The sequence below is a fragment of the Hevea brasiliensis genome, chromosome 1 (genome assembly GCF_030052815.1).
Source record: "Hevea brasiliensis isolate MT/VB/25A 57/8 chromosome 1, ASM3005281v1, whole genome shotgun sequence".
NCBI lineage: Eukaryota > Viridiplantae > Streptophyta > Magnoliopsida > Malpighiales > Euphorbiaceae > Hevea > Hevea brasiliensis.
Genome location: NC_079493.1, coordinates 116233600 through 116254043, shown reverse-complemented (window position 1 = coordinate 116254043; position 20444 = coordinate 116233600). Strand labels below are relative to the sequence as shown.

The window sequence follows — 20444 nt, the reverse complement described above, 5'->3', positions numbered from 1 at the left end:
TAAAAATAAGAAAATAATAAAATATAATAATAAATTAAAAGGAAATTATTTTTTATGAATAAAAGAAAATTATTGATGAAAGTAAATTATAAAATTTAAATATTTTTTAAATTTTTAAATTTAAAAAAAAAAACAGCTTGGTAAAATCATGTTACGATAAACAACTTTCTGTAGGGCACACGTGAAAAGTCCAATCTTAAAAATCCACCAATCAAAAAAATTGTAAAAAAAAAAAAAGCAAAATTCCTTAGCTTAATTCTCGTTGTCACACTCTCTCTCTCTCTCTCTCTCTCTAGAAATCGGCGCTGCGCATCAGCTTTAGAAGAGAGCAACGAAGCTTCCTTCAGCTTGCTCTCTATCTCGAGGTAATTTTTATTTTATTACAAATTTTAGCTTTCATTTTTTCCTTATCTGCAGATTGATGAATAGATAAATAGATATATAGATCGACCTACTCTCTCTCTCTAAAATTCTCTGTTTTTCTCTCTCTCTAAATATCAAAAAATAAATTATTATTATTATTTTGGTTTGTGAAGATGCGTCGCTCTGCAGCCAGGAAAACGGGTCAATCCAATTCCACCGCTCCGATCACTTCTTCAGCTACGGATCTTTTTCGCTCCGGTACCTCTCCTTCTTTTCTCTCTCCTTTATTTTTTGTTCTTCAATTTATCTTCCCAATCCCATCTCTCTATAAGTCAGTTTTGGGATGCCTATGTAATTTTGAAAAATAAATAAATATATATATATATATATATATATATATATATATATATATTTTTTTTTTTTCATTTATTAAATTATGTTGCTTGTTTGATGCACTAGCTGATTTAATCATTATTCATAATTTTTGCTTTAATTTTAGGTTATTGCAGTTCTAGTGGATTTCCCTCTTTCCCCTTTTTTTCGTATGATGAAAAGTAGATTTTTTTTTTTTAATTTTTTTTCTTGCGTTGAATTCTACATCAAAACAATGAACAAGTATACCTGATCATGTTAATGATAACTTCCCAGTTGAATTTAGGGACTAATCTAACTCCATCTGAGTTATTTTACTGCTTGAGCTAAAGCGCAAGTTTGGTGGAGATAAGTTATGCGCAAATAGAAAATATCCTCTGTCCGTTTGGCAACAAAGTATCTGTGTTGGAGTGTTGATCATGCTAATAGGAACTGGGAAATTAGAAGGGAGTAGCTAATGGTGCAAAAGAGTGGAAGAGAAAAGAATATATGCTCTTTTCGATTGGGAATTCTTAGGCTAATGAAAACTTTTGACTCCACTAGTAGATGGGCTTTTATGGTTGCTTTAATAGATTTTCTTTTTGCCTTGAAAAATAATAAAAAATTGAACAGTCAATTGCAGCATGAAGACAGTACTTATGATGGGGTTCTTTACTTTTCCTACATGAGTGCTGGTTAAACAGTTCCCGCTCCCTATTGTGTTCACATGCTTAATCATACTCTATAGTTTCTTTGCTACTTCATTTGATCTGGTACAAAGTTGACTGCAAATTCTGGACTTTAAGTCCTTCCTAAGACAGTTGTTGAAAACTTGAACTATTGAAATCTGATAATTGCAGCCAATTTTCAGATTGAACCTTTGACTTTTGATCTGTCCCTTTTATTAAGGTAATATATAGTTCTTTTTTTGTTCTTTTTCTTTTCTATATGTTGGTGATTTGTGGTCTGAAATCTGATGCACTCATGAAATGTTGCGTTTGCATATCTTATTAGATCTCACAAGCATGCAAACAAGAAACTTGTTCATCCAATGAAATTTCATTCTGCATGAGTTTGATCCATTTTGAGGATTGTGTCTAACTACATGTTCATGATCTAGAATTGGTTAGTTTATTATTTTATGTGCTCTATGCCAGCTTGAAGCAGGTTTTTTTTTTTTTTTTTGGCTGTTAAGAAGCTTCTCGTTTGGGATTTGTAGCCTTTTAGTTATCTAATTATAGTTCAAATGCAATCAACAACTGATCGTTTTCTGAATGCATTTATAATGCAATTTTAGGGTTGTTGTAACTGAGTAAGTCTTTATCTGTTCAGCCTCAAGTAAAGCATCTTCAAAAGAAATGGAGCGAATTGATAACCTGTTTTACTCCTATGCAAATAGGTCTTCTGGTTTGATTGAGTAAGTTTTTCTATGAAACATGCAGTTCAATTTTGGGATGCCTTTTAGCATTTTATTTTGCAAATGTCAGCTGCATTACATTTACATCTGTTGAATATTCACTTGAAACTAAGGGAATGACATATTGGTTAATTACTTGATAATCTATGCCTGAAGCTAAATGATGACTTATGGATCAACAATTCACTTTCTGTTTTAAAATACATCTCTGTCTCTGCATTTGAATGCTAATTTTATTGCTGGAAGGAAAAATAATAAAGTGAGGAGAAAGATTCTAGTTCTTATGGATTTTTTTTAATAAGGTAGCACTTTGTGGATATACGAATAGATAACTGAAAGGTTTTTAATAATCATTGTCACCTGTCCCTGTTTTGATCTCACCATTAAAGTGAGGATTGAAGCCAAACAATGGGGAAAATATGAAATGGATGGTTGAAACTATATTAGAGGAGGATTTACAATGAAAAAGAAGATATGAAAGTGTCCCTAGTGGTGAGCATCTACAAAAGGAATGGAAATTCTGATGGAAAAACTCAAACAGATGTTCTGAAAGTATTGAGAATATGTAGTTGAAAGATTTACTAGAACTCTCTCCCCCATTTTGTATGAAGAATCCTAGAATTCCATTATCTTACAGGAGACTATCTTTTTCTTTTTCACAAAAATAAAAAGTTAAAAGTGAAACTTACTCTTGTGATTTGGGAATGGGTGAACCCCAAATAATAAATGATGATTGGTTGGACTGCCATTAGTCATGAGAATGTGATGGTTCGCCACCAACTGGGGGATCTATAGGAATGGTACCACCTAAAAAAGAAGAAATGTGATGTAAATAGTTCTTCAACTGTAATTCAATTTGTAATCTTGCTCTCTTAAGGTATAGCATTTATACTGGCTAAATGTTATGTTTGAAATTTGTCTTAGTTGTTATAATTGAAAATTTTTTTTTCTTCTTTTTAATCTTAAGGCACTTTTAAGGTTTGTGAAAGGAATTCTGATGTTATAAAACTATCCTTTAAACAGCCCAGAAGGAATTGAAAACCTATGTTCAGATATGGAGGTAGATCATACTGATGTGAGGATCTTGATGCTAGCTTGGTAAGTTGAATCAAAGACATTAGACATTGTACTTTTTAACTTTTGTTGTCATACATTACATATGTCCTGTAACTGATGGACTCTCTGCATATCAGGAAAATGAAAGCTGAAAAACAGGGATACTTTACAGTGGTAAGGAACATCACTCATATATGCATCAGTCTCTGTAACAGCATTTATATATTTATTCAATGAATTTGTTATCTGCTTATCTTTTTATTTCCCAATTCAATTAACCACTTCTTGCTTGATGGAGCATATTGGCTGTCTTCTATTTTCAATTCAACTAACTAGTTGCTGGATTGCATGAATTACTGTAATTTCAATGCCCCAGTCTCATGGCGTCTGCGGCATGGTGGTTTGGAATTTTCACAAGGGTCCCATGAACGTTCATTGTGATAATTGAGTTACAACAGTTGATGGCACATTTGTTCAATTCTATATATTATACATATGCATAAATATATACACAATATTTGCAATCTATCAATTTCTTTTTCTTCGTATCTCTAATTTGTTGTTGATAGGAGGAGTGGCGAAGAGGACTTAAAGCACTGAGGGCTGATACTGTAAATAAATTAAAGAAGGCTCTTCCAGAGTTAGAGAAGGAGGTACAATATGATTTTTTCCCCTTTGGAACTCACTTCAGTTACTGGACAGGTTTCGTTTATGGGTGTCTATATATACAGTGAATAAGTTTAATAAGGCTGGTGTTTTCTTTTATCTTCATAAGGTCAAGAGGCCATCGAACTTTGTGGATTTCTATTCCTATTCATTCCGGTATTGCTTAACAGGTATCATGTATTAGGCATGTAGAAACATAATGTAATGCTGTGTTTCCACCTTCACCTTCTTTTTTTTTTTTTTCCCCTTTTCAGAGGAGAAACAAAAGAGTATAGACATAGAGAGCATCTGTCAGTTACTGGATCTTGTTTTAGGATCTCACTTCCGAGCCCAAGTTGATTATTTCATTGAGTACCTTAAGGTGAGTAGCTTCATTGCTGTATGTCTTCCAAGTATGTTGCTGTATGTCTTCCAAGTTTGATGCTGTATATATTTTTAATTATCAGTTGATATTGTTTAATTAGCCTACCGAGTTGACTATAGCGTAGTTTTGCTGAGGAGCCCTGTGTCTGCCATCAATGTTTTCTATGGCCAATTTTGAAATGTCAATGTTTTGCTTTCAGTGGAAAACATGTTAGAGATCTGACAGTCTTGTAGTTTGATGCACTAGGTGGTCTAGACAACTTAATGGGCTGAAAAGAGATTGAACATACCATTTATAATTATGCTTGTATTTTCTTACTATGTAATACCCCACTTTGAATTAAAATGATAATTATCTCGTGTCATTCTTTTTCATTGATGCAGATTCAGAATGATTACAAAGTCATAAACATGGATCAATGGATGGGCTTTTACCATTTTTGCACTGAGGTACTTTCTATTGTTTACTTAACCGTTTTACTAGCTTGATTGTAGGGGAATGGAGAGAAGAATTTTTATTGTGTATTAGATTAAAATTTTTATTGTGTATTATATTAAAATTTTCTAGAAGCATTATACATTTCCGAGGATTTAACCCAAAATCGTTTAGAGTAGAAAAAGAGAATCCATATAACCGATCCCAAATTTTTGAGATAAAGACTTAGTTGAGTTGAGTTGAGTATTATATTAAAATTTCTGTTCTCATGTTTCTTCTTATATTATAAGCTGTTTGCACCATTTGCTCTTGCGTAGCAACCGCATCCTATAGCAGTCTTGGCTTGTTATGATGATCTTATTATGCCTTTGTTGACACACTTTTTTTTGACAGATAAGCTTTCCAGACCTCAGTAATTATGATCCAGAACTTGCTTGGCCTTTGATACTGGATAATTTTGTAGAATGGATGCAAGAGAAAAGGACTTAAAACCTACTGTCCTTAGGTCGACTCAATTGTCTACTGTAAACCATCATTTTCATTGAAGTAGGTACTGTAGAAATCCTTTATGTTTCATGCAATTTAGAAATTGTATTACTTTTACGCCTTCACCTGTAATTTGTTGTTTAATCAACATGTGATTGATCTGCTTGCAGGACTGTTGAAACTACACACATAAAAACTCCACCAGCATGTTTTATTTTCCCATGTTAATTTTATTTTCTCCTTTTGCAAACATTAAACTCTTTCTCAAATCCCTCAGATTTCAGCTGTCATTGATATGCGAGAGAGTGGAAATTTATTACCTTGTCATTGTTCATGCAAACTTCCATCATTGATATACTATAATTACTGTTCAAGTGAACTAGCTAGAGTGAATTTGGGGTGATCTTGTGTGGAGTTGGCTATATTATATATAGCCTGAGAAAATGATTTGGAGAGATTTTGTGGTTGAGCGTATTACCTATATCCTTTAATGAGCTAAAATTTGAAGCAGTAAAATAACTGCTGGTTCATGGCATTCCCAACTTGCATCTGCATGTGTCTCCTTCTTTACCTATATACACAGATGGACTCCCAAAGTTTGTTGTATTCAAAGTTGATTTTTTGTCTACTTTTTCATGTGCAAATTGAGATGGTCCACTTGTGGGAAACACCTGACATGTGAGAACAGGTAAGGGAATAATTACTTCTTTTACTTAAGCTGGCTCTCATTTTGTTGAGCCTTATTAATGAACCTGTCCATCAAGGCTACTTGTATGTGAAAGTGCAGAGCCTAGGGGTTATGATTCCTGAATCGCCGGTTTAAATTCAATGAAATCATGAACCTGATCCAAACTGCTAGGAGACGGTTTGGAAGACGGTTCTTGAACTGTCGATTCCAGTTTGAGCTCCGGTTTAAAACGGTCTGAAGAGTAGTTCGAAAAAGAACAGATCAAGACAGTTTAGAGGACGGTTTGGAAGTAGTTTAGGGATGGTTTAAGGGTAGCTTAGACAAAAAAAATTAGAGAAAAATTTTATTGATTCAAAATTTAAGTTATATTTGTAAAAATATTTTAATTTTTCTTAGAAATCTTTCAATCAAAATAAAATAAAATAAAAAAGAAAATAATTTATCTTTAACAAAAATTTAATAAATAAAGATTTGAACCTGATTAAAAAAATAGAAATTAAATTAATTTTTTTTAAAGAAATTAGTAAAAAGTCTACGAACTTAATTTTGCCTAAATATCCCTTTAGAATTTAGACGAATAAAAATTTCTAATTTTATTACTTACCTTTTTTTTTAAATTATATAATAATTGATAATTAAAAAGTATAAAAGAAAAAAAAATTAAAATAGAGGGTATTGAAAATTTTATTAAGGATTTAAAGTAATAACAAAGTAAATGAGGTAGTATTGAAAATTTCAGTAAGTATATAAAATAATAAAGTAGGAAAATTGAGAGAGTATTGAAAATTAAAATGAGTGTAGAAAATAATTATTTAGAGAATTTGAGAAAAATTGAAAAAATATTAAGAATTGAAGAAAATGCAGAGAATAATTGTGTAGAGAATTAATGATATATATAAATGAATTAGGAGTGAGGTAATATATTTATTGAATTTTTTTATATTTAAATTGCCGGTTTAATCCGGTTTGAAATCGTCGGTTTAATCCAGTTCGGAATCGCCGGTTCACAGTTCTTAAAAAATACGAACCTGAACTAAACAGCAGAATGACGGTTTCGATTAGGTTCGAAGCCGGTTTCGGTTTTGACCGGTTTTGGTTCGGTTTTGACCGAACTGGTTCCGGTTCAAAATCGAACCGTGGCCACCCCTAACAGAGCCTACTTAATTCCTTCAAAAAAAAAAAAAACACTTGTATTAACAAATGTTTCTTGAATTTTATTTGTGCCATTAAGTAAGTCTCTAACGTGTTTAAAGAGCTCAGTAGTACATAATTGAAAAATAAGAAGCTCAACAAACAAAACATAAAAAAACTCTATTTTGTGGCTTCCATTTTATATTTTGAGGTTTTTGTTCAACTAATAAAGAAATTGATAGATTTAAAGTATTTATATATGTGTTTTTTTGGTTTTTTAAAATAAAAAATATACCAGAAAATGTATTCTTGTTTTCCAAAATAAAATTGAACGATAAAAAGCTAAAAGTAAAGGACAAAATTATACTAAATGATCCCTAAAATTCAAAAACGTTCTTTTGCATTGTGAAAATGTTGGGTTGTGATTGACTTTAGATATTGAAAAATATTTCATATATATAGTTTTTTTTTTTTTTTAATTTCTCTTCATAGATGAGACGTAGTTATCTCTATTAATTTTTAACTCTATAAAAAATTACTCTGTAAAATTGTCTATTTTTTTTTTTAAATAATTTTTAATCCCATGTAGCGGTATGAGATGTTGGTCCAATCAAGTGACGCCCACCTAGCCAAAAGGGAGGGGATGTGGCGATGTTTTCTTTTCACTTAGAGGTAAATATCACGTATTATCCCTTAACTTTATTAGTGTTTTTATAAAATTTTATTAAATTTTAATTTTTTTTATATAAATCAAGTGATTTGCCAATGATAGAAATAGCTAAATACATTTTCTGCATCTTATATTATTTTATAAGAAACTAATAAAATAAAATAATTTTGTTTATAAAATAGTTAAAAAATTAATAAGTTAATTTGAAAATTTTTAATTTTTAGTCATAATAATTTTTATAAAATTAAATTAAAGTTTAATAAATTTTATGAAAATAAAATTTAATAATTTTTATGAAAATATCCATGATATTGGATTAGCGCGTGATATTTACTCCCCAATTATAAAAACATATAATGACTTATTATCGGGTACAATTAAAAAAAAAAAGTGATGAAGAATTGAAGAGTTGGTACTTGATAGTAACCTTCTTTTGACATTAAATTTATTTTACCTATTCTTTTACAATTTGAAGGAAAGCATATAGGGGTTGCTCATATGATGCACCAAATTAAAGTTGAAGCATATTCAATCACAAAAACCAAGAGTCCTCCATTACAATATGACAAGCTATTCCCTTCTTTTTGCTATGGAACCATTTCAGACTAAAAATAGTGGACTGGGACGCATCTGATTATTGAATTCCATTGCAAGGGAAAGCAAAGAATAAAGCACATATTCTCTGCTTTCTCTTTCTTTCTTTGTTTTCCCCAATTTTGCAAGACTTTTCAAGTTCCAAGTCTCCAAGCATTCCTTTAATTTTTTTTATAAGTTTAACTTCACCTTGCCCTTTTTCACAAGATCTTTCCTTCAAATTGAAGAACATGTAAATCTTTGCTTATATGCTCTTGAAAATGAAAATGTACAGGGGGATAATATCTCATGCTCAATTTCATTTCTCCATGCATGCGATATAAATTTGTCAAAAGCAAAGTTTTGGTGGCTACAAGAAACCAAAGAAATTAGGTCAACTTGGATAGTGTTACAGAGACATAATTATTTAAAAAAAAAAAAAAAGCATACACACGTACGTATATGTGCTGCATGCCTGCATAACTCAAGAAAATGTTAGCACCATAAATAATCCCAGAAAATAATGAACCCAAAAAAAAATTAAAAGGAAAATATAAATAAAAACTTTCTCCCCTTCTTTGGAAATTTTCAAGAAATAAAAGAAAAAAAAGATCAATTCTTGAAATTTATGATCATCAAGGTGATGAAGAAATCAAGGGAGAAGATGGTGGAAGAGCACGTCTGCTTCTACTTCTACCACGGATTTGATTTCCAGAAGGAGATGATGAAGAAGATGATGATGAATTAGAAGATGATGTAAATCTATTGGACATACTTGTCAATTTTTCCTTCTCTGTTTCATCAACCTTCTCTTCCATTTTATGGTTGCTGACTTTTGTTGAATTTAAATTTGCAGGAAGAACACATTTGCATAGAAAACCTGCAAAAAAAAAAAAAAAAAAATCATGTATAAGAACACCTTACAATGTTAGGAGGGCGCCATCATACAATTATACCAGCACTAATGCACGGATCTCATGAGAACATTTGTATTTCTAGATGTGCTAACTCAAATAGTAAATGTTCGAATTGCATTTCAAAGAAGATGAGTCCCTTACCAATTCTTGCAAGGCGATTAACCCAGCTTGGGATGGGATTACCAGTAATTCTAATGCAAGCATCATTGCAGAAATGGTTACAGTTCTTGGTAATCAAATTATAAGCATTTCCTTTATATTCCTCTGCAAGTTCCTCCATTACTGCCCTTACCTCTGCAAGCCCCATTTCTGTTTTTCCAATCAAAATTGTCTTTCTAAATGTAAATCCATCGCACTGTTTTGGTTCTCCTTCGAAAATTCCTGTTGTTGAGTACTCGTGAGCCCCGAAAGCATACTCAACACCATGAACTGCATTCAAAAGAAAAACAGAAAGTTATCTTACAGGAACATATTGCACTTTCTGGTATTTGACACAGAAATGTTAAAAAAAAGGGGAAAGAAAGAAACCCAGAAAGGTAAAAGAGAAACAGTATTGTATACAGTTCACAATCATTCCCGAAAGATTTTTGCATTTCCAGACGGAAGAATCCAATTCTGCCTAAAGCTTCAATGAAGTCTAAATGTCCCCATGAATCCCATGACAGGGGGAAGAAAGAGAAACATATGAAATCCTAAATTGTATCCCTTTTTTCATTTTCTTGCACATTCCCATTAACCAAACAATAAGATAGCTCTCAAAATAAAGCAACAAATGACCATTCAAGAATTGAACTAAAACACAGCAAGAGATCTGAACAACAAAATCCTACACAAGAACAGATCTAACTAGCAGCCAATGCAACATAAAAAGAAACCAAATTTAAAATAAAATAAATAAAAAAAAAAGTAAATTAGAAAATTCAAGAACCTTGAACCCCAGAATGATAGACTCCAAGCCCAAGCCAATAAGCATAGCCATTAATTGGAGTGAGATCATAAACATTAAGATACACTGGCACAGATCCTCCTGTATCGTCATCAGAACTCAATTTCTTTCTACACAACATTTTCTTTTCTTTTGTTTTGTATCACCTCAGGCCTCAGCAGCCAACCTCCTTATGCAAGAAAATGCATTATATGATAGATGACATGATAGCTGTGTCGTTTTCGACTGGTATAAAAAATGAACTCTCTCACTCTTTACAAGTAAATAAAAGACTACTTAAAAGTGGGTGTGGTTTTGATTTCTGATTAAATTATGGATTTCTTTCTTTCTTTCTCTCTCCTTTTTCTTTAAGTTTTCTGAAATCTGGTTAAAGGGAATGATAATCCTCTATTTAGGGACATCACCGGCGGCTGGTAGTGCCTCTATGTATTTGTTTTAAAGTTAGACTATGCTTAGTGAATTATTAATATCATAGCTTGCTTTTGGATTTAATATATAAAAATATATTTTTTTAAATGTTAATTCAATTGATGAATGAATTTAAGTAAAACAAAAAACATTTTTTTTATTTCTCAAATATCTTATTTTTGCTGTAAATAATTTATTTATTTTTTGAATTCAATAAATAAAGGCATAATCTCTTTTTTTTTTTTTATAAAAGTGAATAATTTATAAGTCTATATTATAAAATAAAATAGGTCAAATTTTCTTTGAAAATTGTCACGTGTCACTTTTTAAAAAGAGTTTAATTTACTAATTAATGTTATTATATTAATTTTTTATTTTTTCCTTTAATTAATTATGTTAAATTTATAATTTTAAAATAAAATAATAAATTATATTAAATGATAATTAATTTGTAATTTATGGCTATTATTTTATAAAAATGATAAAAAAATGTAATTTTATTAGAAATATTAAATTGGATTTGTAAATATTAAAAATAAAATATTAAATGAGAGTATTATAGTTATATGTTATAAATTTTAATGATCAAATTAAACAAATATTAAAAATAATTTTAATAAAAAGAAAATTATTTGAATTTAAATTAAATATAAAAATTAATTTTTATTAAATTTGTGTATAGTATAAGCATTTAACTAGTTTTAAAATAAATAGATAAGGAGATTTTCTCTCCTTATGTCCTGCAAGTGAAGAAAGATCAATTATATTATGTTTTCATACAAATAATTTATTTTTAACTAGGTAAATAAAAATAAATATAATATTTATAAATGTTACAAACGATTTTTTTTTTCAAATAAAGAACTTGTTTAGTATAATATGCATAAATTAATTTATGACATCACTTGTAAAAAAGAAGAGAGGAACAATTAAAAGGAGGGGTATATTAGTGAGATGTGAGTTTTTTTTTTTTTTCAATAGATAAAATACGTATAAATAATAGGAATGAACTCTGTTAAAATTATAATTTTAACAGAATTCTTATACTTATATAATTTATACACATAATTTATATTCAATATGAGATTCTGAATGACCAACCCCGGCATATCTAACTCACGTATGTGAGTGTTTGATCTAAGAGTTTTAATAATTGAAATATTTTTGGGAGAAAGTAAGGTTTACTAATTATGATGCTTAGTGGGGTATGATATTATATTATGATATAGGATAAAAGGAATAGGAATACAATCATATGATTAGGTGCAGAGAATTAAAGTGGGACCCAGTCAGATGGTGGTGATTTTGGTGTAATCATGATTAACTAGATTACCACACGAATTAATCATAAATTTATTCTTTTTTCTTTAATAAAAAAAGTCTTCTAATTTGTGTTGTTGTGTTAAAGTCAATAGGTTTAAGAATTATTTTGACGAAAGAACCAAGTAGTAGTTAAGTGTCCCCTTGAAGGGGAGGTTTCAAAAAATTAAATAAAATTAAAAAAAAAAAAACTCCAAACGTGTATACACGAATGCATATTTAAAATATAAATATATAAAATTTACCTATTTAATAAAGAAGTTTTATTATATCTCTTAGGAGTGTGTAATTTCGGTTTGTTTTGAATTTGCCTAGGAACTGAAATCGAATCAAAATTTCATTAAGATTTCAATTCGCTTCTTCGTTGTTTCAGTTCTAGTTCAGTATGGTTCTTTAGTTCTGATTAAGTTTAGTACGGTTTCAGTTTGATTCTCGGTTCTTGAAATAATTTTTTGTAATTATTTCTCTAAAAAAGTCATATTTAATTAGCATTTAACTTTTAAATTGAGTTATTAATACATAATATATAATATAATATATCTTCTAACTATTTCTAAATTATATAATTTTAACTATAAAGTGCATATATAATTTAAGTGTAAGTATAATATATAATATAATACTATAAGTATATCATATAATAACATTTTAACTATTTATTAATTATGTAATATTTAATTATAAGATATCACTATAATTATGAATTAATATATATAGTATAATAGTATATTTATAATTAAGAATTATAAGGTAATTTGATGTATTTATAACTAAAATTATTTAAAAAAATAGAGAAATAAAATACAATACTAGGTTGTCTTTAGTTTATATATATATATATATATATATATATATATATATATATATATATATATATATATATATTAAAAGCATATAATATATCTAAAAATATATAGAAAAATATATATATAAATTAGATTTTTGATTCAGTTTCAATTCGGTATGGTTTCAATTCAGTTCTTAATGAAAAATCAGAATTGAATCAAAATATCAAAATAATTCTGATTCAATATGACTTCTATCAATTTGATATGATTTTTTGATTTGATTCAAAACTTGCAACACCCCTATATGCATAGTTCTGTGCATCTCACTGTTTCGATGACCGGTGTAGGTCTGGACAATTAAGAGGATTAGAACTATATTGAAGCCATCTAGAAAAAGCTCTGAACAAAAATAAATAGCATACATGAAGGTAAAAAGGAAATAAAAGAAATAAAGCATAATTGGTTAAATGAACCAGGGGTCACAGCGATGGGTGACCGTATCACTGCAAGATCAGTTATAACTCTATTTTTGTATATGGCATTGTGACACCGCAAGCCTAAGAATTATTGCAAAGCTATAAGAAAAGAGAAAATCACAGAAAAGAGTTAATAAGTAGATCAAATAATTAGGTCAGAGTTCTCGAAGAAATACTGAATTTTTAGTAAACCGGATCAGACTGGCGAAGGGCAAATTGATCAATTCACCCCTAGAGGTGACTCATGACCTAACTATCCAATAAAATATGAGAAATTAAAATTGTCAAATATATAATTAAATTGAAAAAGAAAAGAAAATAAAATAAAAGATTAATGACATCATACAAGTGACATAGGCATGACCTTATAAATAATTATCATTTAATTATTTAATTTGACTAAGTCAAATTTAAGATAAATATACATAAAATCAAAATCAAAATCAAAATAATTTGGTCTTTTTCTTCCCATACTTGCCGCCCCCTCTCTCTCTTGGTTCTCTCTCTCAATTTCCACCATGGAAGCTTATGTTTAAGCTTCCTAAACCCTAATTTCAACCCTAAATCCCCTACTTTCCTTAAAGAAAATTAGTAATTGAGCTTTGGTAAGAAGTGTAGAAGAAAGAAATTTGAGAAAAATTGGAGAATTAAGAAGATTGAAAAGCTGTACAAAAGTTAGTGTTATTCCTTCAATTCTTTCCTTATCTTTATGCTTAAATTCTTGAATTAAGTTGAAATTTGATGAAAAATTGAAAGAATTATACAAGTAAAGAGACCCCATGAATTTTGGTCATGCTAGGGATAAGTTGGAATTGATGGTGTTTAGTTAAACTAACCATGAATTCTTGGTGAATTAATGTTGTATAGATGATGTGTATGTGTAAATTTCATGAATTGAAGAAATTAGGAAATTAGGGTTCTTGACCCTTAGGATTTTAGGGGAAATTTTTGAGAATTTAGTAAATTGATGTACCTTGACCTAATTGAGGTTTAAAATGGTTAATTGGTGTAATTTAGAATGTGTTTGAATGGTTAAAAATTGAAATGGGATTGTGAATGTGTGATGTTCAATTCTAGACAGCTTGACCCTTATCCATTCAAATAGGTATAACTGGAAATTGGTTGCTCTAATTGATGTGAGGCTAATTGGAGATGAAAACTATAACATAATGCAACAATTTTGATGAAGAAACCTTACATTAAAACTAAACACAAAGTAGTGTAAAATTAGGTCGGCACATTGCCACTGTACAGAAATGACTAAATGAACAATATTTGTTCATTTAGTCATAACTTGGTGTAGAAAGGTCCAAATAATCTGATTGTTAAACCATTGGAAAGCCATAACATAGTACTACAACTTTCATGAAGAACATAAACCCAAATTCTGTCCATAACCAAGTCAAATTGTCAACCAAAGTTGGTTGCTCAAAACTGCCAGAACCAGAATTGTGCCCAGAATTCTGGGTTGTTACCAATCCGGACAGCCTTAGAAAAATAGATATAACTTGAGCTAAAAAACTCCAAATTGAGTTATTTAAAAAGGAAATTAAAGTTAAGACAATAAGGAATAGCTTTGATGGGGGACATTTAGCCAAATTTCCACTGTAAACAGACCAATAGAACAATAGAAAACAATGAATCAAAACTGAATTTTTGGAATTTCACCTAGGGAAATTAGAAATTAAATTGACAATTAATGCCAACAAATTTGACACTCAAAATGTGGTATGTGGGTGTAATTAGAATTCACATACCTATTAAGAAGGAAAAAGTCAATATTTTGGCTTAAATAATGCTATGAATAGTGCCACTATACACAAAAATATAAATGACCCGAATTTATAAACTGTAATGGGTAGGATAAGTCTGCAAAGAAAATTTTGGAATTAATTATTAGAAATGGATTGAATGGATACTGAAACACTTTAAATTTATATGTTTTAGTTGGAAAGGGATATTCGAAGGAAAAATGAAAATTGGAGTAAACTAAGTCAATAAAGAGGTTCGTGCACAACTAGTTTTTCATTTATAATGTTTTGCATATTTCCTTTGACTAAATGAGTTTATTTTCTTTATGCATTATGTTTTTTAAGCATTGAACTTATTTCAACAAGTATGAAAATGTGTTAGATTAAGAATGAGTTTAGTTTTGGGAAATGTTTAAATTATGACTTTATAGTTATTATGGATTGAAAAGAATTTTGCTTGGGAAATTATGATTCGAATATGGTTAAATGGGAAATGGATAAAATATGTTTTGAATTGTGATGGGCAAAAAAAAAAAATATTAGATATTGGAATTGACATTGAATTGAATTGTATTGTGAATTTTATGCTCACAAAAAGAATAATGAAATTTACGAGATTATTTTATATCTCACTATAGATGCTTGACTTGGTTATTACCTATCTCTCATTTGTTGAGGAGACACTAGAGTTAACTTTGTTTTGATTACCATGGTATGTGTACATGCTTAGATCCTCTCTTATCAGAGGTTATATATAAGTTTAACTTGGCCCTTTTCGGAAGTAACTTGTTGCGTGGATGTAATGTGCACGACGATTCGATCTCCCCGACCATAGAGAGTGAGAATTACTTCGAAGATGGCTCTTACGGATTAGTCTTGCATAGAGTTAGTGAGATTAAGAATGGTTTTTAAAAAATGAGCAATGGTGATTTTTTAAAATGAGAATTGTACATAATTGATTTTAGTGAAATTTTCTCTTTATTTCCATAAATTGATGGAATTATTTTAAATATTCAGTTATGATTGCTAAATTGAATTTCCTGATTAATGTCATTTAAATATTGATTTTGATTTGATGAATTTTCAAGATGTCCAAATTCTTTGCTATAATTTTTTTTCAATGTATAGTGTATTATGTTTTAAATTATAGTTGTGCACCACTGAGTTCACCGCTCAGCGATAACTTTGTATGCTATCGCAGGTGAAAGAAATATAGAGCAGTTGAGTAAGATTCCTTGAAGACACATTGGGACTAGCTCCGGATATATCATAAGTATACCCTTGTACATTATATTTTGATATATTCATGTAATAATATGTATGTAAATTATTTAAGTAGTTGTACAAAAATTCTTGTAATATTATTTTAGTATGTAATTAAATGCAAATTATTATAACGTAAATTTGAGATTTTATTTACCTGTATAGTTTTGTAATATTAATTTTATTACCCTAATGAATGTAATGTTCAAGTTTCTTCCTGAGTTCTGTAATTAATTAAATGTTTCTTTCATGATAAGTTTGGCTTGAAAATGAATTGAGTTGACTGTTGGGAATGATTTATTAATTGCTGAGATTGAATCAGGAGATTAAATTGATTTTATTGGAGTTGTGGTTGAGAAACTATATTGGGAGTATTTTTTTTTTTCAGGTTTGAAGAACTGTTTTCTCAAAATATAGCTGGCACTCTGTTGAAATTTTGAAAAATTTTCGTAACACCAGATTTTAATTGAGTATTTAATCCATGATCAAAATTTCAATTAAAAACTTTTTAATAAATATTCAATGTTCTCACCACCATAAAAATGATCGAAAATTGTTTTAAAATCCCTTGTATTATATTTAATGGGTTATCGGTAGGCGAAGTACGGTAATTTATTAGATATACCATAGAATCATGTTACATCTTACGAGAAGTAGGTGTGACAAAACTCCCGAGTATAATCCTAGTATCTCTTATATATTGAATTCATAATAGACCAAGTTTATATAAGAAAATTCGTATATTTGTGTCTTGCTTGCTTGAATAGTAAATCTAGGCTTGAGTTCGCTGTTGAGTTATATATTTGTCCTTTCATAGGAAAGGAGTTGCCATATTTAATTGTAATAATAGATAAGATTATTGAAAACTTGTATAATTTCATTGGCATTTTATTAGATAAACATCTTTTTAATTGGTAATTAATCTTATCTTAAGTTGTTAAAAGGTTGCTATGAAAATGAGTTCTGAATTTTCATCTTACTTTATAAAACCCATTACTAAGAATGGGTGGCATAACATATATAAAAATTATTATCTTAAATAACTTTTTGAAAAATTTGTTAAAAAAATGTATTCATAATTTTTTAAATTATATTCTATATTAATTAAATTTGTCAATTAAACTCTATATTTTTAACTTTTATTAATTAATTATATACTATTACCAATTGTACCGTTAATTCACTAGAAAGATATAATAAGGAAAAGTTGAAAAGTATAAAGTTTAATTAATCATTTTTTTTAATTTTTTAAAATTATTAAATTTTAAAGTATAAATTATTAATTATAAATATATTTTATGTAAATTAATAATTAAAATATATAAATTCAAACATATTTAAGTATTGGTTATGTAATATAATCGAGTTTATGATGAGTTTGGATATTTAAAATACTAATTGGATTCGAATATAATGATTTTCATGAATATTTTATATATTGCCGTCTCTAATATAATTTAAAGACTAAAAAATAATTTATCATAAAATATTTACTACAAAAAGTTATATATAATTAATTAAATTATATACCACGATAATAGTAATTAAGTCCCCTAAGCTAGTTAAAGTTAGCTATATGAATCTTTTTTACCTTTTAATTATGTTGGAAATTAATTCCATATTAATATTAAGATTATAAATCTTTTCGACATTACTTTTTTTCATATCATTTTAGATATTTCTCTATTAATTCTCAATTTTAAAAATAATTAGAAATTCTATATATATTAAAATGGATTGTGAGTAATTTTAGGAGAAATTACCACAAAAACTTGTACTTTAAATTATTTTGCAATTATATTATATATTAATTAAATTTCTAATTAAACTCTATACTTTTCAACTTTTTTCTAATTATACAGTATCACTAGCATAACATAGCATCTAATGTTGCATGACGTGGCAGCTCCGTTAGTGATTTAAGGGTATAAGTGACAATAGGATATATAATTGGTAAAATAAAAAAAATATGTTGAGTTTACTTAAAAATTTAATTAGTATAGAGTATAATTATAAAAAAATTGAAAATAGAGATTTTTTTTGGTAATTTTTTGTAAATTTATATAATTTTTATATACTATATTAAATTTAGTTTTTAAATTCAATAAAAAATATATTATTCTTGTCAAAATTACAAAATTTAAATTTGAAAGTGGCTAATATTTTGTAATGTCATCTTGATTTGCTTTCTAATTTATCATTATCAATTTTATTTTTATGACGCGATCCAAAAATTAATTCTTAAATGCATGTCTCGAATTCAAATGATGCATTTTTAAATGAGCATAAAGCTCATTACAACTTAAAAAATTATATATTTTTTAATATTTTATATATATGAACTATCTTTCAAAATATGTTGCATCGACTTTCCATATTATGAAAAAAAGAGTTCGCGCGTTATTTCATAATAACTTTTAAGGTAATGTTTAATATTTTAAACTTAATTAATATATTATTTCTTTTATTTATATTATTCAATAGTATAGTATTTATATTAATATTTATAAGTTAAGAGAGTGATTCATGAAAAGCTATCCTCATAATTTTTAGAGGTTGAAGAGCGTTTTGATTAAAATAATAAGATTATATAATTATTTTTATATTTAACAGCTAATTTAATAATTATTTTTATTGAACACTTTTACTTTAACAGTTAACACTAATAATTAATTTCTAAAAGTTAACAGTCACTAAAATAATTAATAACTATTAAAACAGTTAATATTATTGAACATATTTTTATAAAAAAAATCAACATTATTTTTATCTACCGTTGAAATATTATATAAATTTCCTATAGTGAAGGGAGTTTTGGTTTGACAGAGCCCGTATGTGTTGGGTTGATGATAGACGGGCTATCTAGTGACAATGTATAATGGCACAATTGTCATGGAAAAGGAAATAGGCTTTTCAAACTTTTATAGGAACAAGAGTGACAATTCAATTTTCTTCTTTTATGAGAAGGGTAATTCTGATACATGTGCCAATTGTTAATGTCAAAGTGATTGAGGATTGTGGAAACTGTCTCTCCATTACTTGTCAATTATAAATAAAAAGACAGCAAAAAGGAAATGAAGAGGGAGAGAGGCAAATTATAAGGTGGAATTTAAATTTCAATCTAAATCAGTGGTGAAGCAAGTGTGGTTAGCTAATATTGGAGTGCACCCATGTATCAGTACATCAAAGAATTTTATATGTGGCAGTAAGTTGAAAATATTAAAAATGGTAGTAACACATTGTTATTTTATGTGACCTAAATTTTGGATAAATTTTCATGAATCTGAATTATGATCCGATTCGAAAATTTCATATTGCGATCTGATTTGAATAAAATATGATGTGAGGCAATTTCCCTCACAGTATAAACTAGTATAAATATTATATTATTCTACTTTTATGATTGATTTATGAAATATTCGAGAAACACACTGGAATTAAAATTTGTGAGTTCTATATCTTACTCTTTTTCATCATAGTTGAATTTTTTCTCTCATTTTATCCGTGAAAGTAGACTTTATGGTCGAACCACGTAAATTTTTATATTAATTTTTTTCTCTTTATACGATTATATATGTGCCTTAAATTTACATGTATAGTATAATACACTTTTTTTCTAAAAAAAAAAATTCAATAAATTTAAAAATGTCATACATGAAACAATGTGTAAAGAAATTTAAAGTGAAGTTTCTCTAGTGTTTTATAGTTATTGTGATACTTATTGCAAAATCTATTCAAAGTAAAGTTCGGAAAATTCTTGTATAAATTTAGTCTGTCATTTATGTAATATATAAATATGTAGTATTCATGTATTTAATATGTGAATTTCATTATACATTTTGTGTCTTAGATTCATAGTAGATCGAATATAAATAAGAAAAAATTTCATTTAAATTTCATTGTAGAATTGACTCTGTGAGTTGTGTAAGATGCTTAAAGGTGCTTAATGCTTAAGCTGTGACTGATGGTTTAAAATTGCCTATCTTGCACTTCACTTCAGGTTTTTATTTTACCAGTAAAATTCATTTTGTTTCCCTGGAGAAACCTTTGAACTAACATGTCACATGTTAAGAGTTTGCTTATTCTGCAAATTTTGTGGTTCCCGATTAAATTTGGTGTCTACAGCATAACTTCAGGTGCCTACCCTCATCATTTCCCTAATATTTACCAAATTTGAACACCAATTTCTTAGTGGCTAGGCAAAGTTGGTAAATAGCTCCACTCATGTTACTCAAATTCAATATCCACTCCAACTCCAACCTAGTCTTGGGCTAGGCGTGGCTAAGCTTGAGCACATAGGGCTTGATATTTATTTTTCTCCATTTATAATAAACCAAATGGTTTGGATGTTCTAATGCATGTGGGGGGTAGAATT

General features: G+C 28.4%; 2 protein-coding genes across 2 annotated transcripts; one reads left to right on the top strand and one right to left on the bottom strand.

Moving 5' to 3' along the window:
* Positions 1-224: 224 nt before the first annotated feature.
* LOC110635578 (uncharacterized) lies at positions 225-5517 on the top strand. Its single transcript, XM_058148287.1, has 11 exons — positions 225-365; positions 537-621; positions 2047-2131; positions 3155-3229; positions 3325-3361; positions 3757-3840; positions 3963-4023; positions 4108-4214; positions 4601-4666; positions 5046-5198; positions 5309-5517. The coding sequence occupies exons 2-10, from the start codon at positions 537-539 to the stop codon at positions 5139-5141; spliced, it is 696 nt and encodes a 231-aa protein (XP_058004270.1). The 5' UTR covers positions 225-365; the 3' UTR covers positions 5142-5198; positions 5309-5517.
* Positions 5518-8635: 3118 nt separating this feature from the next.
* On the bottom strand, positions 8636-10472 carry LOC110635572 (deSI-like protein At4g17486). Its single transcript, XM_021784957.2, has 3 exons — positions 10046-10472; positions 9259-9546; positions 8636-9080 (listed from the first exon to the last, which is right to left on the bottom strand). Exons 1-3 carry the CDS (start codon positions 10182-10184, stop codon positions 8836-8838), a joined length of 672 nt encoding a protein of 223 aa, XP_021640649.2. The 5' UTR covers positions 10185-10472; the 3' UTR covers positions 8636-8835.
* Positions 10473-20444: the final 9972 nt, after the last annotated feature.